The following is an 18,482-nucleotide window of genomic DNA, read 5'->3' as shown; positions in this document are numbered from 1 at the left end:
CCATAAACTCTAGAGAGAGGAAGAGACAGAGTCTTAGAACACATACGTGATGAAGTCTGCAGCGAGGGGTGTCTCCATATTACTGTCTTATTCTGCATGACAATATTTTAGATCCTTAATTCTGACCCTAAACTTAAAAGGGACATAACACACACAATTTCACCCAATCTCATGTTAATCTTGAGTACCTATAGAGTATAGCATCCTTCATATCTCCAAAGAGTCTTTAGTTTGATCAGATTTATAAAAGAAAGATACAGCTTTACGATTCTCTCCGAAAACAGCCGAGCTCAAGCTAAGAGTCACGAGCACTTGAGCGCCGATTGCCAACAAAACACAGAAAGTGTTTCAAGGGTTCCTGATCCTATTGGCCCCTGTTCTTCCAATAATTTCCCGTTATAACTGTACTTTTGTGTAATAAATATTACCTAAATAAATGGATAAGAGAAAGAATCAAATCATAATAAAAATGAAGCTAACTTCATGGAATTCTGAAGCTGAAACATTATGTTAATTTCACCAAAAAGGTAAATATCAACCCTGTAAGACTGATAAACAATCGCTTGCATATGAAATGAAGTATGAATGTCTGTCCAGTCCGAGTGTTTTGGGGGTTGGGTCAGGCTTTAGAAGAAGGTGCACAGCATCAGGTAATGAGACAATACCTCACGAAAACAAACACAAAGCACTCGTCTGCACTGTAGAAGCACATTCAAGCTGCTCTAATCCCTTTGGCTAGAGTTGCTGACACTGGCTAACGCTTTAGAATAGGCCCTCTCTCATGATGTAGGAAGGCCATGCATCTTACCAACCAGTCCATGTTCAGCAGCACCACCGCGCTAAGCTATTAAGAAAACAATCCAAAATATACCACTAACCCATATCGCTGAGAGGAACAGGTATGCATTTTTTATATATTGAATAGTTAAAGTTTCCGTTCAGAATGTGATGTTTAGAAATTTATTAGTCTAAAAAACTGCAGTATGCATTCTGAAAAGATAATGCAACAAAAAATGTTTGAATTTATTTTCTTCGATTTGATATATGTGACCCTGCAGCACAAAAGCAGTGTTAAGTCGCTGGGGTATATTTGTAGCAATAGCTAACAATACATTGTATGGGTCAAAATTATCGACTTTTCTTTTATGCCAAAAATCATTAGGATATTAAGTAAAGATCATGTTCCATGAAGATATTTTGTAAACTTCCTACCGTAAATATATCAAAATTTAATTTTTGATTAGTAATATGCATTGCTAAGAACTTCATTTGAACAACTTTAAAGATGATTTTCTCAATATTTAGATTTTTTTGCACCCTCAGATTCCAGATTTTCAAATAGTTGTATCTCAGCCAAATATTGTCCTATCCTAACAAACCATACATCAATGGAAAGCTTAGCTTTATTCAGCTTTATTCAGCTTTCATATGATGTATAAATCTCAATTTCAAGAATTTGACACTTAAGACTGGTTTTGTGGTCAAGGGTCACATATTTTTTATTTATTTATTGCCCCCCTAAATACATTTTGAGACTATTTTTATATCAAAATCAGCTTTCTTTAATGGAATATTGTCACTGTATTTTGAGTAAAGCAGTTAATTTCAAATTTCAAAGTATATTTTAACACCTGTAGGAATTAAAAAAGGAAAAAAAATGATTGAAGGCGATCAGGAACTTTCAGCTATGATTCAGGAGCTCTGGGACAGTGACATAAATCGGCTGAGACCTGGGATTGATTATCGCATATCTCTGCAGGTAATTCTCACATTTTTCCCGTGTAAATTTTAGGCTCACTAGACATAGATAAATGATAAATAGTTAACTCTGAATAATTAGTATTAACACTTGCTTTCTGTTACATCCTTTACATTTTACTCTAATAAAGTGACATTCATTTGCTATTTTATGTTTGTTGACCTAAGGTCATAAGGTCAGAGAAAGCGCTTGTTCTTCAGTGCTGTGTTTAGAAAACCATTCACAATGACACTTCTGGACATTACTGCCGAATGTAAACTTGAATGCTTACTATACCGCTAGTGATAGAGTAATTAATCGCAAGTAATTGACTGCAGTAAGAATGAAAGTTAATTAACTGTAGTTGTACTTACTAATCATGTTAACATAACGGTTTCTGATTAAGGTCCATATTCTGGTTAAACCTTTATTCTGGTATTTACATGCTATAACCATCCATTGAAACAGATCTGTTTACATATTATTATTATTATTATTATTATTATTATTATTCAGGTTTGGTGATAAACTCCCTGTCTAAAGTTATGCCAGGCATACATGAAAAAAAAACTTAAAATACCTTTTGGAAGTTCCTCAATATTTGCTTTATGTCACAGGGCAAAGCGGGTGATCTGGCAGGTTTTGCTGATGACAATGATGGAGCAGGGCTGCCTTTGTTCACATTTGTTGATGAAAACATTTTCAAAAAGGAGACTTTCTTGGGTAAGAAATAAGCTAATATGTAACATTTTGTTTATTTAAAAGTAGACTGTGGAAGACTTTTCCCTTTCCTTTCCTGAAAGAAAGTAAGAGTCCAAAGCAAATCTGGGTTTTAAACCATGTTCTTGCCCCTTCCACACATAACTGACCAAGCGACATCATCCCATTCGTTTTTAATGAGAGCTTGAGACTAACTTGAGAAAAAAAGTTTAACTTCAAATGTGATGGCAGACACTTTCAAACTTTCAGAGTTTTTCAAAACTCTAAATCAACTGAATTAATTGCTTTGCAAAATTATTCACTGTTTTGATGCGCTCAAAACACAATAATTTTTATTTTTTTTGCAGGGCTTGTTTTGTGTGTTTAATGGAGGACTTGGCTATTCAGTCCAGTAAGAGACAATTAATGGGGTCATGACATGGATTTTTTTTATTATTTTAATATGCTCCTTGAGGTTTACTTATAATGCTAATAGCGTTTTTTGCACACACACACAAAAAAAAAAAATATGTGGAAAAATGATAATTTCCAAACCTCATTCTGACCCTCTCTCTGAAACCAGCTGTTTTTAGGGGCGTGTCCTTTAAGGCTCGTCAGTAATCAGCCGCTGTTATGATTGGCTAGCATCACTGAATAGGAAACGGTATCAACGCCCCTCACTATTGCGTGTTTTGACAACATGATCAAAATAAAAGGGTCATTTCCAGACGAAGCATTATGAAATCCTCTGCTTACGGTTTGTGATGCAGCTGCAGTCAGATCTAGTTCTGCTTCATCTCTCAACAGATGTTTCTTTGTGAGTCTCCATGACACTGTGCCTCGATTACAAAACAAAATCCTCCGAGACACCATTAAAATAAACGATCCACTTGTTTCCTTCTGATATCTGTACAAAGACGTGAACGAGCTGTTTAAACCAAACGCGACAAAGCGAATGATCTTTCACTGCATTTGTCCTGACGACAGACTGATATCTGTATATCCAGTGTAGACGAGATAGCGCAGTGATTGTGATTTCTATCTTATTTTGACACATTCAGCGTGATCACGTGTCGGCCGTTAGCGACTGAACCCCCCCAGTGGGCGGGGCCTATGCTGAGTGGAAGACTATTGGTCGATGTCTAGCTCTGGAGGCGTGTTTATGCAAATGTGTGTGCTCGGGTGACGTCATCTTGCCCCTCGGATCCAAACGAGATGTTTTTGGAGCTCGATTAAATAAATGCTTTGTTTATAATGCAAAGACTCGAGTGGAAGACTATTGGTCGATGTCTAGCTCTGGAGGCGTGTTTATGCAAATGTTTGTGCTCGGGTGACGTCATCTTGCCCCTCGGATCCAAACGAGATGTTTTTGGAGCTCGATTAAATAAATGATTTGTTTATAATGCAAAGACTCTTATATGCCAAAAGATCAAGGCAAATTTAATTTCTCATGTCATGACCCCTTTAACTACTGTACTTACTACTACTATTTACCTGATCTGGTATCAGGTAAAAAACATTTAGGCACTGGTTTAGTTAAGATTGCCTCCAGCGGCGAACCACTAAAATTGTGAAAAGTTTCGGAGCAATCACAGGCGGAGCACAGAATTCCACAGTGTACCTTTAAGGATCAGTAACAAAAGAAATGTTAGAACACTTGCCGCTTCTTCTCTAACAAGTAAAGAAAATCTGACAAACATAAAGAGCAACTTTTTGATTTTGAAAACTGATTAGACCATTTCAAATTCCGCAGGGCTCAGTGCATCTAACATGTCATGGCAGGATTGGAAATAATATGAATCCAAACAAGTATGGGTACTAATTTAGAGATTAAGCTGAAATATTTGCATACGTGTCATTTCAGCTTTTATCTCACTTCTGGACAACTATGAAAGTGATACTGGTGAACCGGAGATTGTCACATCAGAGGAAGAACTGGAAAACCACAAGTTCCTGGATTCGATCATAAAGTCCCCCACTATGAAGGTAATAAATGGGTCAAGAATCAGTCGTGATTCAGCTGCACTGATTTACTTCTTGTCAAGTGCTATGCATAGAAGTAAATCTAAAAAGAGAAATTAAACTATGATCCCTTACCATTTGTGTAAGACACTGTGCTGAATAGTAAGTTGCAACAATTGTATATTTCCTAATATTAGATGGCCCACAGATATCTAGTGAGGAAGCATCTCTCTCCAGAGGACACCGCAGACTTCAAGAAGCAGCTCTATCACATTTGGTTTGAGCTGTACGCCAGGAGAGGATCCAGTAAGTAAGTACAGAGGATTCAGAACAACTTACAGGAGATCATTTGGGGCACGAGTCACAAAATTTGTTAAAGAGATCAACATTCTGTCCTAATTTACTCACCCATGTCATTCCAAACAGCTTTGTCTGCGGAATGTAAAAAAGATGGATTTTTTGGGGGTGAACCATCTCTTTAAGATAAATTCTAAAAAGAATGTTACAGTTATTCCAATTACAAGTGCAATTTTTTTTAAACATTCTTAAGAAGTTCTCAAATATTTTTCTAAGAATGTTCTCTGACTCGCTGACCAAATCAATTCGACTCAACTCTACAAAAAACTCTTGGCCTCTCTCAATGCCACTGCCCCCAAAACATCATTTTCAAGGAGCGTAAATCAAAATAAGGTTATTTTTAGTCAAGGTTGGCTGTACACGAAATGAGAAGAAATGCAGAGCATATTATACTGTTAGAAAAATCTGCCTCTCTTTTATGAAAGTAGCATGAGTATGAAAAGATGTGTAATTTGTCTCTTTGCTGGCACAGATAGCAAAACGACATTAAATATGTTAACATAATTAAATCTGTATATATCAGTTATGTTCAATAACGTTAATTAGATATCACTGGCACATAACACCAATGATTTTCTTCTTTGATAATTATTTTCACTACAGAAGAAAAGATCAGTCGCTATTTCTGTTACATCACAAATTTAGGATGATTTTTTTTCTCAAGAATGTTTCTTCTGGTCACACAGGCAAATAACTTTTACATACTCTCGAGTTCTTCTAAAGCAGTTTCCCCATTCAGAGCCCCATGTTTCTCTCTCCACACAAGACCGGACTCCTCAGGTTTCGAGCATGTCTTTGTAGGAGAGACGAGAGGAGGTCGTACTGTCATCGGCTTTCATAACTGGATCCAGCTGTACTTACAAGAGAAACTAGGACACATTGACTACAAAGGATACCGTGTGAATGCCAACTCGCCACAGGTACGTGACGGGAACATAGAGCAGCTCGATTCATTTACCTGCCTCAGTGCTTGTCTTTGTGTGGCTGTTTTATTTATTTATTTATTTGTCTTCATTTTATTTTGTTTATTACTATTTTCCCATTTCTTTTCCTCCTTTATTTTTCTTTCTAATTGTTTTTTTTATTTACCTCTGTTTTATTCTTTATCTATTATACTTATTACATTTATAATTATTAATATATTAATAATTTATTATGTATTTATGTTTGTGCATATTGTATTTATTAATTTATTCACATTTATTTACAAATAAAATATGCACAAAAAATAAATAATAAAATACTAATTATTATCATTATTACTATTCATAATAAGTATAATATATAAATACAGAATAAAACAGAGGTAAATAAAAAATTAAACAGAAAGAAAAATAAAGGGGGAAAAGAAAAGAAAAAATAAATAAATATTAATAACAAAATAAATTGAAGACAAATAATAAAAAACTAAATTAGCATTAAAAGATACAAAAATGTGAAAATTCTGTCATCATTTACTCACCTTCATGTCGTTGCAAAGCTATAGATTTTTTTCTTGTGCAAAACATAAATGAACATACACGCTCCATACTATAAGAGTCAATTTTGTCCAAAAGCTTTAAGCTTTTTTTTTTAGACTTTTTATGCAACTTCAAATCTTCTAAAGCAGTAAATCACTATGATAAACAGAGCAAAATTTAAGAGTTATTCACCCTCAAATGACTTGCAGCCCTGTCCCAAATGGCATAGGCCTACTTTATGTAAAGTACACTTGTGTTCACTCTATCTAATACTCTGATATGTACCGCATATTCATATTGTTCCTAATTTCCTTATACTTTACGTCTCGTTCCCAGCCGGATGAGAACAAGCACATTTTGGCTCTGCAGTTCAGCTGGAAGAATGGAATCAAGCCCAAAGGAAGCATCTTCATCGGTGTGAGCCCTGAGTTTGAGTTTGCTCTGTACACTCTGTGTTTCCTCACGTCTCCAAACGAGCGAGTCAAAGTCTCCTTCAACGTCTATGAGGTGGAGATCGTCTGTCACCACTACAACCAGAAGCACATCGGCACCACCTATCCTGTGCTCGTCAAATACCTCAATGCATAACCAGCTCCAGGGATTCATAGTTCATAGTGGCTACTGATTTCATGTTTTCATTTCAAAAAACAATAAACCAAAAGACCATAGTCTTGTGCTATAGTCTCGTTTGTAGTGTCTCAATGAATTCTGAAGTTACCATCGTTCTGTGTTCCCAGAGCTCGTAGTTTGTGAACAAATCAGTGTTTCTGAATTAATCTTTTAAATGAAAGAATCGTTATTGTTCATTTTCATACACTGATTCATATTTCTTGTTCCCCTCTATTTTGAGGCATGTCCCTTATGAAAAAACAATAGACACCATCACAAAATTTGTAATGGTTTTACTGGATATTGCATTGGTTTTAATGGAAACTGTGATGGACTCCTGTTGGTCTCTATACTGGTAATTGTTCGCCTTCTATTGGTGGCTTGTTAAAACCACTCAATCCTAGTGGAATATGTCTCAAAACACACTACAGAATACCATTTTTTAATGGTTTTAATGGTTAGAAGTTGATGGTTTGCAATGGTATTTGTAGTGGAAACCATTAGAATTTCTCTGTTGGTTTCTATTGTTTTTCTCAGCAGGTGTGACGTCTTGGGTTGTCTTCTCCAAAACCAAGAGTATTGAAGTGTGGGCTGTGTTTTCATTGGGTTTGAGCTACTGAACGAATACGCCATGCTTCGGTGCATGAGTCATCTCGTTCTGCTGATTGACTTGGCAATGCCTGAATGCTTTGGGAATACAAATGTAAAAATATTGGTCATGCCAGTAAAGGAACTTAAAACTGGAAACTCAGTCTTGTTTAATGAGGCAAAGCAGGTGTATAGTATAAACAAAACTCAATCCTAAATATAAGGAAATAAGATCTGTTTTGTATAGGGAAAACATTTGTGGCGCTTCAGGTTCTATGTCTTTATCTATAATGTGAGTGAAATACATGAATCAGGAATCTCGTTCGACTGCACTAGTGTGGCATGTAGATCGCTTAACTAAAAATGAGTCTTTTTTCATAACAAAGACAGAAAGATTGTGTAAATGTGACTGATGACACTGACAACACACAATGATAAAGACGCTACTGAAATGTATTTTAGACTATGATTGTCTTTTTTGTATAGCTTGATCAAAGTCATGCTCGGCAGTTCACACAATGATGGAAACGCTCAGTATAGATTCATGCAGATTGTAATAAAATGACTCTGTCATAACACATAAAAGCACTCATTTGTCAACACCTAACATCATAACATCATGCAACGAATCAGTGAACAAAACTGAACAAATGTTTTTGGTGAACTGATTCAAATGGCTCCGCCACTATAAGTCCTGTGTCCCCAGAGATTTCTTTTTGGATTTTATTTTCTTTTCTTTTTAATTGAACCTATTGCACAAAATATACATCTACAATGGCATTCGTAAATGCAAATAAACAAGTATTAAAAATGTTAAATGTCCTTTTTAGATTAGTTTGTTTGTTTGTTTTTATTGTTTAATTGTCTTCCAACTAAACTGAACTTTAAACTAAACTATATTCTCTTATCTAACTCTGTTGCTTTCAGTTAATTCAAAAATTAGTTTTTCAGTTAATTAAAAATGTTTGCTGACTAAATTGCATGATGTTTAGAAATCAGTTCCTTCCTTTCATTATAATATTTCAATATTTTGTTTCCATATTCTTCACAGTGTATTATTAAGAGCTGTATGTTCAAACAAATCTGACAAGTTTTGTTTTCTCTTCTATTCTTCATATTATTTTACCTAACCCTTTTTTCGAGGGATGTAATAAAACCATCTACCTGTTCTATCCTTTTTCTATTGCTTTTGCCATATGTCCCCCATTCGTTGTTTCATTATATTCTTCATTGCAGTCTTATTATATTTTTTCTTTGTCTTTGTACTCCCATCTGCTGTCTCATTTTACACGATGAACTGGTACTCGTAAAAATGTAACATGTAACATCCACTGAATCAACATGTGTAATATTTCAATCAGGATGTCTGCTCTACTTTCACTGTGTTTTAAGACAGTGTTGCCAACTTATTTTCAGGTAAAGTTGCTAAAGGCAGGTCGTTTTGTTGCTAAAAGTTGCTAAATGACGTTGTGACATCATTGGATGGTGATGTCATAATGCAACCATGGCGCAAAAATACGACATTGCGTAGAATACAAACTGAAATTACTCAAATCTCAGCAAAGAATAAAATTTGAAATATGTTCATTTAGATTTGTTTGTAAAAAAAAAAAAATAATAATAATAAACATATAATATAATATGAATATAAATTATTTGTAAATGTAGTAGACCTATAAACACATTTTTTATTACATATTTTTATTTTTAAGCGAAACATTTAATTTTTTCAGTTTCAGAAAATTACAGTTTTAAGCAGTGTATTGGTAGTTAGTTTAAAGCTACACTCTAAGAAAAGTCCATAAAATTAGGGCACAGTGTACTGTATTAATATGAAGGAATTTTCTGTGTTAATTTTTCACCAGCATTTCACCTGCATTTTAAATTGCACATTGCATTTTGATAGATTTTGCTCAATAGTTTCTTCTTTTTGTGTGGTTAAGAGGAAAGATGCATGCCTTTTTATCATTTGAGTCACTCTTTTGAAAAAAAAGTTGCTAAAAGTTGTCAAATACATTTTTAAAATAGCTATATTTTTGCTAGGGTAGTCTGAAAAGTTGCCTAATCTAGTACCAAAATTGCTAAATTGGCAACACTGTTCAAGGATCCTGTGTTCCCAGGGTTAACTCTATGTTTCAGAATCAGCTTTATTCGCCAAGACACACAAAGAATTTGTTTTGGTTTTTTAAGGTACTCTTGGTACATACATACATATCTGACATGAGAACAGTAAACATTTAAATACTAAGGCTTAACAATAGATAATAATAATGTGTATGAATCTGGAACAGAAGATTTATGTACAGATTTGTGTATTAGGCTAGCAGATTTGAAGCCTAACCCCAACAACTAACCTTAACTTAAACTGTTTGAAAGTGAAGTGACGTGACGTGTGGCCAAGTATGATGACCTAAACTCGAAACTTGTGCTCTGCATTTAACGCATCCAAGTGCACACACACACCGTGAACACACACCCGGAGCAGTTTACACTGTTTGTCATGAGAAAATGGCTGCAATGCCACAAACTGAGAGTAGTATTATTATGTAGCTATTATCTAAGATCACCAGGCTTGTAGGTTTCTATTATTATTTTCCCCCAGCTCTCTCACTCCTCTCCAGTTGGTGGCAGTAATGCAGCTGAGCTGCTCTGCACACCGACATTAAATCGTAGAAGAACACAAAAACACAAGCTCCTCCCATCCGGCCTGCTGTGAGACTGCAGTTGTCTACTGTAGAGCTGCTTTGGGAATAGAGCAAGGTACGTGTTTTATAAGTTGATATCTTAAAGGGGTCATATGATGCGATTTCAATTGTTCCTTTCTCTTTGGAGTGTTACAAGCTCTTGGTGCATAAAGAAGATCTGTAAAGTTGCAAAGACTAAAGTCTCAAATCCAAAGAGATATTCTTTATAAAAGTTAAGAGTCAGCCACGCCTACCTAAAACAGCTCGTTCTAACACGCCCCCACATATCTACCTCACTATGTGGGAAGATTTGCATAACGCCGCCCAAATGTTCACGCAAAGAAAGAAGGCGTAACTTTTATTCTCGCTGTAGTATTGTTGCTGCCGCCATGTCGTGAAGACGCTGTGTGCTTCGTTGTGAAAGCGAAACTACTTTGTTTGGTCTTCCAAAAGAGGACGATATCGCTTCGTCATGCCTAGAGCTGATCCGTGCTGGTCGCTGAGGGAATACATCAACTTCACGCTGTGGATCGCCGGATCGGCTTTCACCGCAGACGAAGCGGAGTCCAGCCCGGGGTTGTCACATGTGGTTGCCGCGAGTCCATAAGTGGAAAAGTACTAGTCACTGCTATAGTAATAGTATTGTAAATGTTATCATATACACCTATTAATTGCATTTGTACCTGGCATTCAAATGCAAAACTGCCCCAGAAATCTCTAATAAACAATTTAAAGAAGAATTGTGGGAACCTTCTGCAAACTGAAATCTCACGTGTTGTGCAAAGCTCTGCTCTTTCGGTATTTCTCAGAAAAATGCACCTGAATGCCATCCGTTCTCGTTTTCCCCGTTTGTGCAGAAGGCACGGCTGTAATAAGATGATCTGTTCGTCGTGTCAAAAGTATTTCTGCTGGATCTGTCTGGGAGCTGTTAGCAGAGTGAACCCCTACAGTCACGTCAATAACCCCAGCTCGCCCTGCTATAACCAGTGAGAACCGTCTTATATGTGTTTCAGAGCCACTGCAGAGTCTTACACGCATCGGAGTGCTTTTTACATTCACTTAAGACATAACCATCTGTACTCAAATTACATGAAATCTTTATCATGCACTACAAGTCAAAAGTTTTTGATCAGTAAGATTTTTAATGTTTTTTTAAAGAAATCTCTTCTGCTCACCAAGCCTGCATTTATTTGATCCAAAGTACAGCAAAAGCAGTAATATTGTGAAATATTTTTACTATTTAAAATAACTGTTTTCTATTTGAATTTATTTTAAGCTGTAATGTATTTCTGTGATGCGCAGCTCTATTTTCAGCATCATTCCTCCAGTCTTCAGTGTCACATGATCTTCAGAAATCATTCTAATATGCTGATTTCTGCTCAAGAAACATTTATTATTATTATGTTGAAAACAGCAGAGTAGAATTTTTTCAGGTTTCTTTGATGAATAGAAAGTTTAGAAGAATGGCATTTATCTGAAATAGAAATCTTTTGTAACATTATAAATGTCTTCATCATCACTTTTGATCAATTTAAAGCATCCTTGCTAAATAAAAGTATTCATTTCTATAATTTCTCCCCCCCTTCTATTAATCGAAGAATCCTGAAAAAAAATTTACTCAACTGTGTTCAACATTGATAATAATCAGAAATGTGTCTTGAGCAGCAAATCAGCATATTAGAATGATTTCTGAAGATCATGTGACACTGAAGACTGGAGTAATGATGCTGAAAATACAGCTGCGCATCACAGAAATACATTACAGTTTAACAGAGATTCACTTAGAAAGCAGTTATTCTAAATAGTAAAAATATTTCACAATATTACTGCTTTTGCTGTATTTTGGATCAAATAAATGCAGGCTTGGTGAGCAGAAGAAAACTTAAAAAACATAAAAAATCTTACTGTTCAAAAATAGGCCTATATTTGCTGTATGGCTGATGGATAATTATTTGCATTAATGAGTGGCATATTCAATTCAATCTTTTATATGAAGGAAACAGTAAGCGGTTAGTCATTTTATTTTTTCTTGTACCCATAAACATATGCAAATGATATGCAGATGATGTTATGCAGAGTAAAACTAGTGTTGTAAGCTCCATATATGGTTATGGTGGGGATGCATGAACGTACTGTACAATCTTTCACTCACTAGGGTTTCTGAAGGGAATTTGGTGCATTTTCTGGTGAACATACTGTTTTACAAATCTGAAAATGTTTAGGATGAATTCTATGCAAAGTTTTATAAGTGAAAGTGTTTCTGTTGTGCGTACAATCATCTCTTCAAATTGTTTTATTGAAGATTGTAAGCATTTTCACTGATAAGTACAGCCATGCAGAAAATCCCCCTAGCAGATGTGCATGCAAAACTATAGAATATACCCTATATCTTTAGCTTATGAATCCGCTTCCTTTGCAGTGTTTTTTAATAAGATTTATTGTTTATGTAGGTATCCTCACCAGTCATTGTTAATAATGTACATTACATCTTTTGGACAAATGTTGTATGGTTCCGAAATGTAGGATGGATTTGGCTGTAAAGTAAATGTTAAATGAGTTCTTGTGGCGTGCATACTGTCTTTGGGTAGGTGACACACAATCAAGGTTTTATGTTAGAATGAATACATGTTGAGGGACAAGTTTAGCAAATGTACGTAATGCATGGCTAGGCACCGTGCCATCTGGATGATCAGTGCACTCTCAGCTTCTCTTGTCCTCAGTAACAGAAATAAAAGTGCAGCTTCTTTATCATTTAATACAATACTGTAGCCATTATAATGCTTTCAGTAGTCTATAACATAACTACACAGCCATCACTTGATTTATGCAGGCTAAACCAACTGCACATAGTAATAATGCTGAAATGATTCTGCGAACACTTTACAGTACAGATCAATATGTTAAAGTGCCCCTATTATGGATTTTTGAACATGAGCTTTCATGTTGGTCTGAATGAAAATGCAAATTCATTCTTCGCCACTAGATGTCGCTTCTGGAGTGGTAAAAATAGCTGTTTCCATGGTAACGCTGTACACAAAGCAGCACTGTGCTCACAAACACTGCTTTATCAGGCTTTACAGGCGAGATCCAATCAGACCAATCACCGCAGAGATTAGCGTCACGCAACGGAGTAACACTAAAAATTAATCGTTGAGCGAATCGTTTGGGAGTCATTGAGCAAGTAAGGTAAAAATAAATGCATATTATAAGACGATGAAAGTGTTTTTTGACCTTGCATGCATGTCAACCTGTTGCTGGGGACTCCCAAAACCAAATTATGAACCTTTCATAACCCATAATAGGGGCACTTTAAAATAAAAAACAGGACTGTTTAAAGTCTCGATGTCCTCTACAGATGAATAAAGTATCATTTTTCAAAAATTTTATTTTTCAAATTTTTTGTTATGCTCTAAACAATATAATGACATGACAAAATACTAAATTCACTAAACTGATTTTCCTGGTAGTCAGGAGGATATAGTAGATCATGAAAAAATAAACCTTTTTTGTCAAGTAAATATTTCTTTATTTTGTGTAAGGCGTGGCTGGCGATTTCTGTAGAACATAAATATGAACCTCTTGGCTTGCCATATTGGGCGAGGAAGCTTCTGGAAGCGTGCGTGTGATTGTGAGCCTCTCTTCCGTTAATCTCCGCGTGAAGCTGTGCTCCGGTCCTCGGCAGAATGTCCGCGGTAAAAGCGCTTAACCCGAAGGCGGAGGTGGCCCGGGCTCATGCGGCTCTGGCGGTGAACATCAGCGCCGCTCGAGGGCTCCAGGATGTGCTGAGGAGTAACCTGGGACCGAAAGGCACGATGAAGATGTGAGTCTGTCTGCTAGCGGCTAATAGCTGCTTTGTTAGCACGTGTTTGTCGGTGCTAGTCAGCTAACCGGTGAAGAGCTGGAAACATGTGCTCCAGCGCTTACTACCAAATGTTACAGTGTTTAGCAGTGCTCGGAAAATCTGTCTGTTAAATGAAAGTGTATGTTTGCGATAATTATGGACTCACCGGTTGTCAAAGCAGTTAGTTAGCAACTGAGCTATAAACTGACTCATTCAGCATTCAGATGTCCTGGAGACACATTTTACATGCTGTTATGGAAATTGATATTTGTTTATTAATAACGATAATAATAATTATTATTTAGCATAATTTAATTTTCTCATCAAATGTGTTAATTGCATCTAAGTTATCATTTTAATCCTAGATGCATCAAGGGGAATTAATTGTATTTCATTTTGTCTTATTTATTTAGGTAACACTTTATTTTAAGGTGTCCATGTACTTGCTATTATAATAACAATAGATTATGTATAATTGCATGCAAGTCACCCTAGCCATATAGTAAGTACATGTAGTTTATGAATATTACTCAACATAGAATTTTTACTTAAATGTATAATTACACTAGAACAAGGACACTTTGTTATTTGTCATTAAATAAATAAATAGGTGTCCTGTTAACGAAGTCAATAAAATAATTGATAATACACAATGTTTTAATATATCAAAAGTACAATATAACTTGTTTGTTTGCTGGTTTTTCTTGTATTTGTTATACTTGTATTTTTCGAATAGTTTTTGCCATGAAAATAGCCTAAGATGCTGACATGGCATTAAATAAAAAATATACTAATACTACTTTAATATATATTAAAAAAAATTATATATGCATTACAAAAGATGGCATGCATTTTTGAAAACAGTTGTACTGTAGTGTTTTGGAGAATTTTTTTTGGGGGGGGGTAATACAACTGCTGTAAAGTATTTTCTACATTTCTTGCATAGTGCAACCTAGAACGGAACATTTATGATTTGTGCATAACTTTTGGGCAGAGTTTGCACCTCTTCCTTTTGATATGAGCCTTCATCTGTCTTTGTAACATGAATTCTTATGCCATGTGCTGTAGTTCTTCAGTGATGTTTAGCAGTATGTGGTTGTCAAACGGACAGATCAGTAATTCTGATGCATTGAGGTTACAGGTGTGTTTTTAGAGTTTTACAGTGACTTCAAAGTCCAGAAATAACCTTTTTATTTTATTCCTAAATGATTTTGAAGTGAATGGATATAAAGTGAAAGCACTCTTGCTGAAGGTGTCATGTCTGTTGTGTGTTGTGTTCCTCTCACAGGCTTGTGTCTGGTGCAGGAGACATCAAGCTCACCAAAGATGGGAACGTTCTGCTGCATGAGATGGTAAGAGCTGCGCTTCATGTTGGTGCGTGCATTTATGTGTAAACTTGTGGCATTCGGCCCATATTGCAGCAGGGCTGTGACTCGCAGATATGAGTTTGGATGCAGCGGCTTCTTCAGAATCAGTGTCTCACAAACCATGTTAATCTCAGATGCGTTTTGTAGCTCAGTCGTGTTGAATCAACATCTAAATCTGAGCACGATGGAGTGAGGCATCCATATGAAAGCAGAGAGGCGCTTGTTGTGGTGTAGATTGAATTGGAGAAGATATGTCCAATCTGACATCTGTAAGCTCTTGATTCCTTCAGCTGGGGTTAAACAGTTATACACGTTACAGTGTACCATTCCAGGTTCAATTTAGGGTTCACCCAAAAATGAAAATTGTCATTAACTCGCCTTCATATCTTTTTTTTTTTTGTTTGTTTGTTTCAGTGACGTTTTGCATTTCAATGACAGCAAGGATTGCTTATAATCTTTAAATCATGAATTTAGAATGGTTCAAAAAATGTAAAACAGAAAACCTTTTTATTTTTTTTAGAACATAATAGAAAAGCAGAACAAAACCATTTGTAGTTGTTTAAAGTGATTTTTAAAAGTTGGAAAACTTGGAATGCGGATAATAACTGGTTAATTTTGTTGTTCGGTGGGACCTAACGGAAGATATTGTGAATGTTGGTGAGCAAACTGTTTTGTTTCATAATGACTTCCATTGTATGGACAGATATTATAGTGCCAAGGGTTGCCACTGCCAGGTCTGCATAACTTGGGCTGCTGTGACTTTAAGACCTAATGCATGGATGTAATATGTGACCCTGGACCACAAAACCAGTCATAAGGGTAGATTTCACATCTGAAAGCCGAATAAATAAGCTGTATGATTTGTTAGGATAGGACAATATTTGGCTGAGATGCAACTAATTGAAAATCTGGAATCTGAGGGTGCAAAAAAATCTAAATATTGAGAAAATCATCTTTAAAGTTGTCCAAATGAAGTTCTTAGCAATGCATGTTACTAATCAAAAATTAAGTTTTGATATATTTACAGGAGGAAATTTACTAAATATCTTCATGGAACATGATCTTTACTTAATATCCTAATGATTTTTGGCATAAAAGAAAAAATTGATAATTTTGACCCATGCAATGTATTGTTGGCTATTGCTACAAATATACCCCAGCGACTTAAGACTGCTTTTGTGCTGACACATACAGACACGCGTCTGATTTTCTCCCAACTGTTTGTTCACACATGAATTTTGACTCTATCAATAAAACGGTTGCGCCCCTGTCTATTGCTCTGAAACGGCACGCCTTCATTGATATTCTGATTTGTCTTCAGCAAATCCAGCATCCCACCGCTTCATTGATTGCCAAGGTGGCCACGGCCCAGGATGACATCACCGGAGACGGCACGACGTCCAATGTGCTGATCATCGGAGAGCTCCTCAAGCAGGCAGACCTCCACGTCTCCGAGGTTTACATGCACTCCTTATATTTCTAACTTTCAGTGTTAGTTTATTTTTTCTTAAGTTAGAAGTGATGGCCATCTGTCTACAGGGTCTTCATCCCCGGGTGATCGCTGAGGGCTTCGAGGCTGCTAAGGACAAGGCTCTCGAGGTGCTGGAGGAGGTGAAGGTGGTGAAGCAGATGGACCGAGAGACTCTCATCAGTGTCGCCCGCACCTCCCTCAGAACCAAGGTCCACGTGGAGTTGGCCGATTTACTAACGGAGGTGAGAAACATCGTTTGAAGTTCAGTCAGGTGTGATGCGATGCAAGCAATGAATCCTGTTTGGTCCGTGTTACGGTGAGTTTCTGTCCTAACAAGTTGTGATCATCGCATTGCCTTTAAAGGGATAATGAAATGGAAAAAAAGTTCTTGATAGTTGCACAGAGCATCTGGTAGATGACGGAACTAAATAATCTCATTGGCTGGCGCTCACCTATTATCATCCCTAATATGCTGATTTATTATTAGAATTATCAACAGTTGTGCTGCCAAATATTTTTTTGGAAACTGAGATACTTTTTTCAGGATTCTTTGATGAATAAAAAGTAAAAAAGAATAGTATTTATTCAAAATATAAATATTTTCTAACAATATAAATCGTTGCTATCACTTCTTAACAATTTAACACATCCTTTCTGAATAAAAGTTTTAATTTCTTTAAAAAAACACATCCTTGCTGAATAAAAGTTTTAATTTCTTTAAAAAAAAATAAAAGAAAGAATAAAAATTTACTGACCCCAAACTGTTGAACGGTAGTGCATATTGTTAGAAAAGACTTCTATTTTAAATAAATGCTGTTCTTTTTAACTCTTTATTCATCAAAGAATCCTGAAAAAAAGTATCACAGCTTCCAAAAAAATATTAAGCAGCACAACAGTTTCCAGCATTGATAATAAATCAGGATATTAAAATGATTTCTGAAGGGTCATGTAACACTGAAGACTGGAGTAATGATGCTGAAAATTGATTATCTAAAATGATAATTTTTGTCAACATCCTATATTTATATTCATTTATTTGACTTTAACGGCATAAAAAAGGACCTATACATTGCCATTAAAGTAAAATTACTGAACCTAAACATAAGAGCCTAATAAGAAGAAAATTTAATATGGCACTTAGAGGCTTTTGCATGTGAACTCTTCATATATGTGAGTATTGGAGGGCCTTTATTTTGGAATTCAACATCAGACAGTGACGGACTGTGATGTATCATTTTCCAATTAAACTGGGCTGTGGCGGGAAACAATCACATTAGCTGGTGTAGGATTCAGGTCAGTTCTTTCTTTTCTTTTTTTTTTTCTTTTTTTTTATTAATGCCATAAATCAGAACAATACCATGAGAAATATTCAGATGTAAAAAGAAAAAAACAAAAAGATTAACAACATTAATGAAACAGTGCCAGAGGATATAACAAAAAAATAAATAAAATAATAATAATAATAATAATAAAAAATAAGGGCCTCACTTTATACAATAGCATGCCTCCTTACAATATTATGAGTTCTAATAGCCTTTTTACTTGTGCAATTACACAGGACATTACAATAAAGCTTGAAATTGTTTATAAAATAAGAAAAGTTTGGTTTGGAGCCTGACCATTTCATTTTATGAATATGAAACTTTCCTATTAAAATTAACAATTGTATGAAATATGCTTTATTTGTCTCAAATCCACAATCATTT

The 18,482-nt window shown here is 35.6% G+C and overlaps 2 protein-coding genes across 2 annotated transcripts; both read left to right on the top strand.

Moving 5' to 3' along the window:
* Positions 1-862: 862 nt before the first annotated feature.
* endou2 (endonuclease, polyU-specific 2) lies at positions 863-6,810 on the top strand. The gene is made up of 7 exons (XM_016451576.1): positions 863-899; positions 1,638-1,759; positions 2,356-2,461; positions 4,302-4,423; positions 4,597-4,709; positions 5,523-5,676; positions 6,553-6,810. Exons 2-7 carry the CDS (start codon positions 1,658-1,660, stop codon positions 6,802-6,804), a joined length of 849 nt encoding a protein of 282 aa, XP_016307062.1. The 5' UTR covers positions 863-899; positions 1,638-1,657; the 3' UTR covers positions 6,805-6,810.
* Positions 6,811-13,673: 6,863 nt separating this feature from the next.
* On the top strand, positions 13,674-17,036 carry LOC107661761 (T-complex protein 1 subunit zeta). The gene is made up of 4 exons (XM_016451528.1): positions 13,674-13,917; positions 15,227-15,290; positions 16,627-16,761; positions 16,845-17,036. Exons 1-4 carry the CDS (start codon positions 13,781-13,783, stop codon positions 17,034-17,036), a joined length of 528 nt encoding a protein of 175 aa, XP_016307014.1. The 5' UTR covers positions 13,674-13,780.
* The last annotated feature ends 1,446 nt before the right edge of the window (positions 17,037-18,482 follow it).

Source organism: Sinocyclocheilus anshuiensis, unplaced genomic scaffold (genome assembly GCF_001515605.1).
Source record: "Sinocyclocheilus anshuiensis isolate Anshui unplaced genomic scaffold, SAMN03320099.WGS_v1.1 scaffold207, whole genome shotgun sequence".
Lineage (NCBI taxonomy): Eukaryota > Metazoa > Chordata > Actinopteri > Cypriniformes > Cyprinidae > Sinocyclocheilus > Sinocyclocheilus anshuiensis.
Note: the sequence above shows the minus strand (reverse complement) of the source record. Positions and strands in the feature narration are given on the sequence as shown.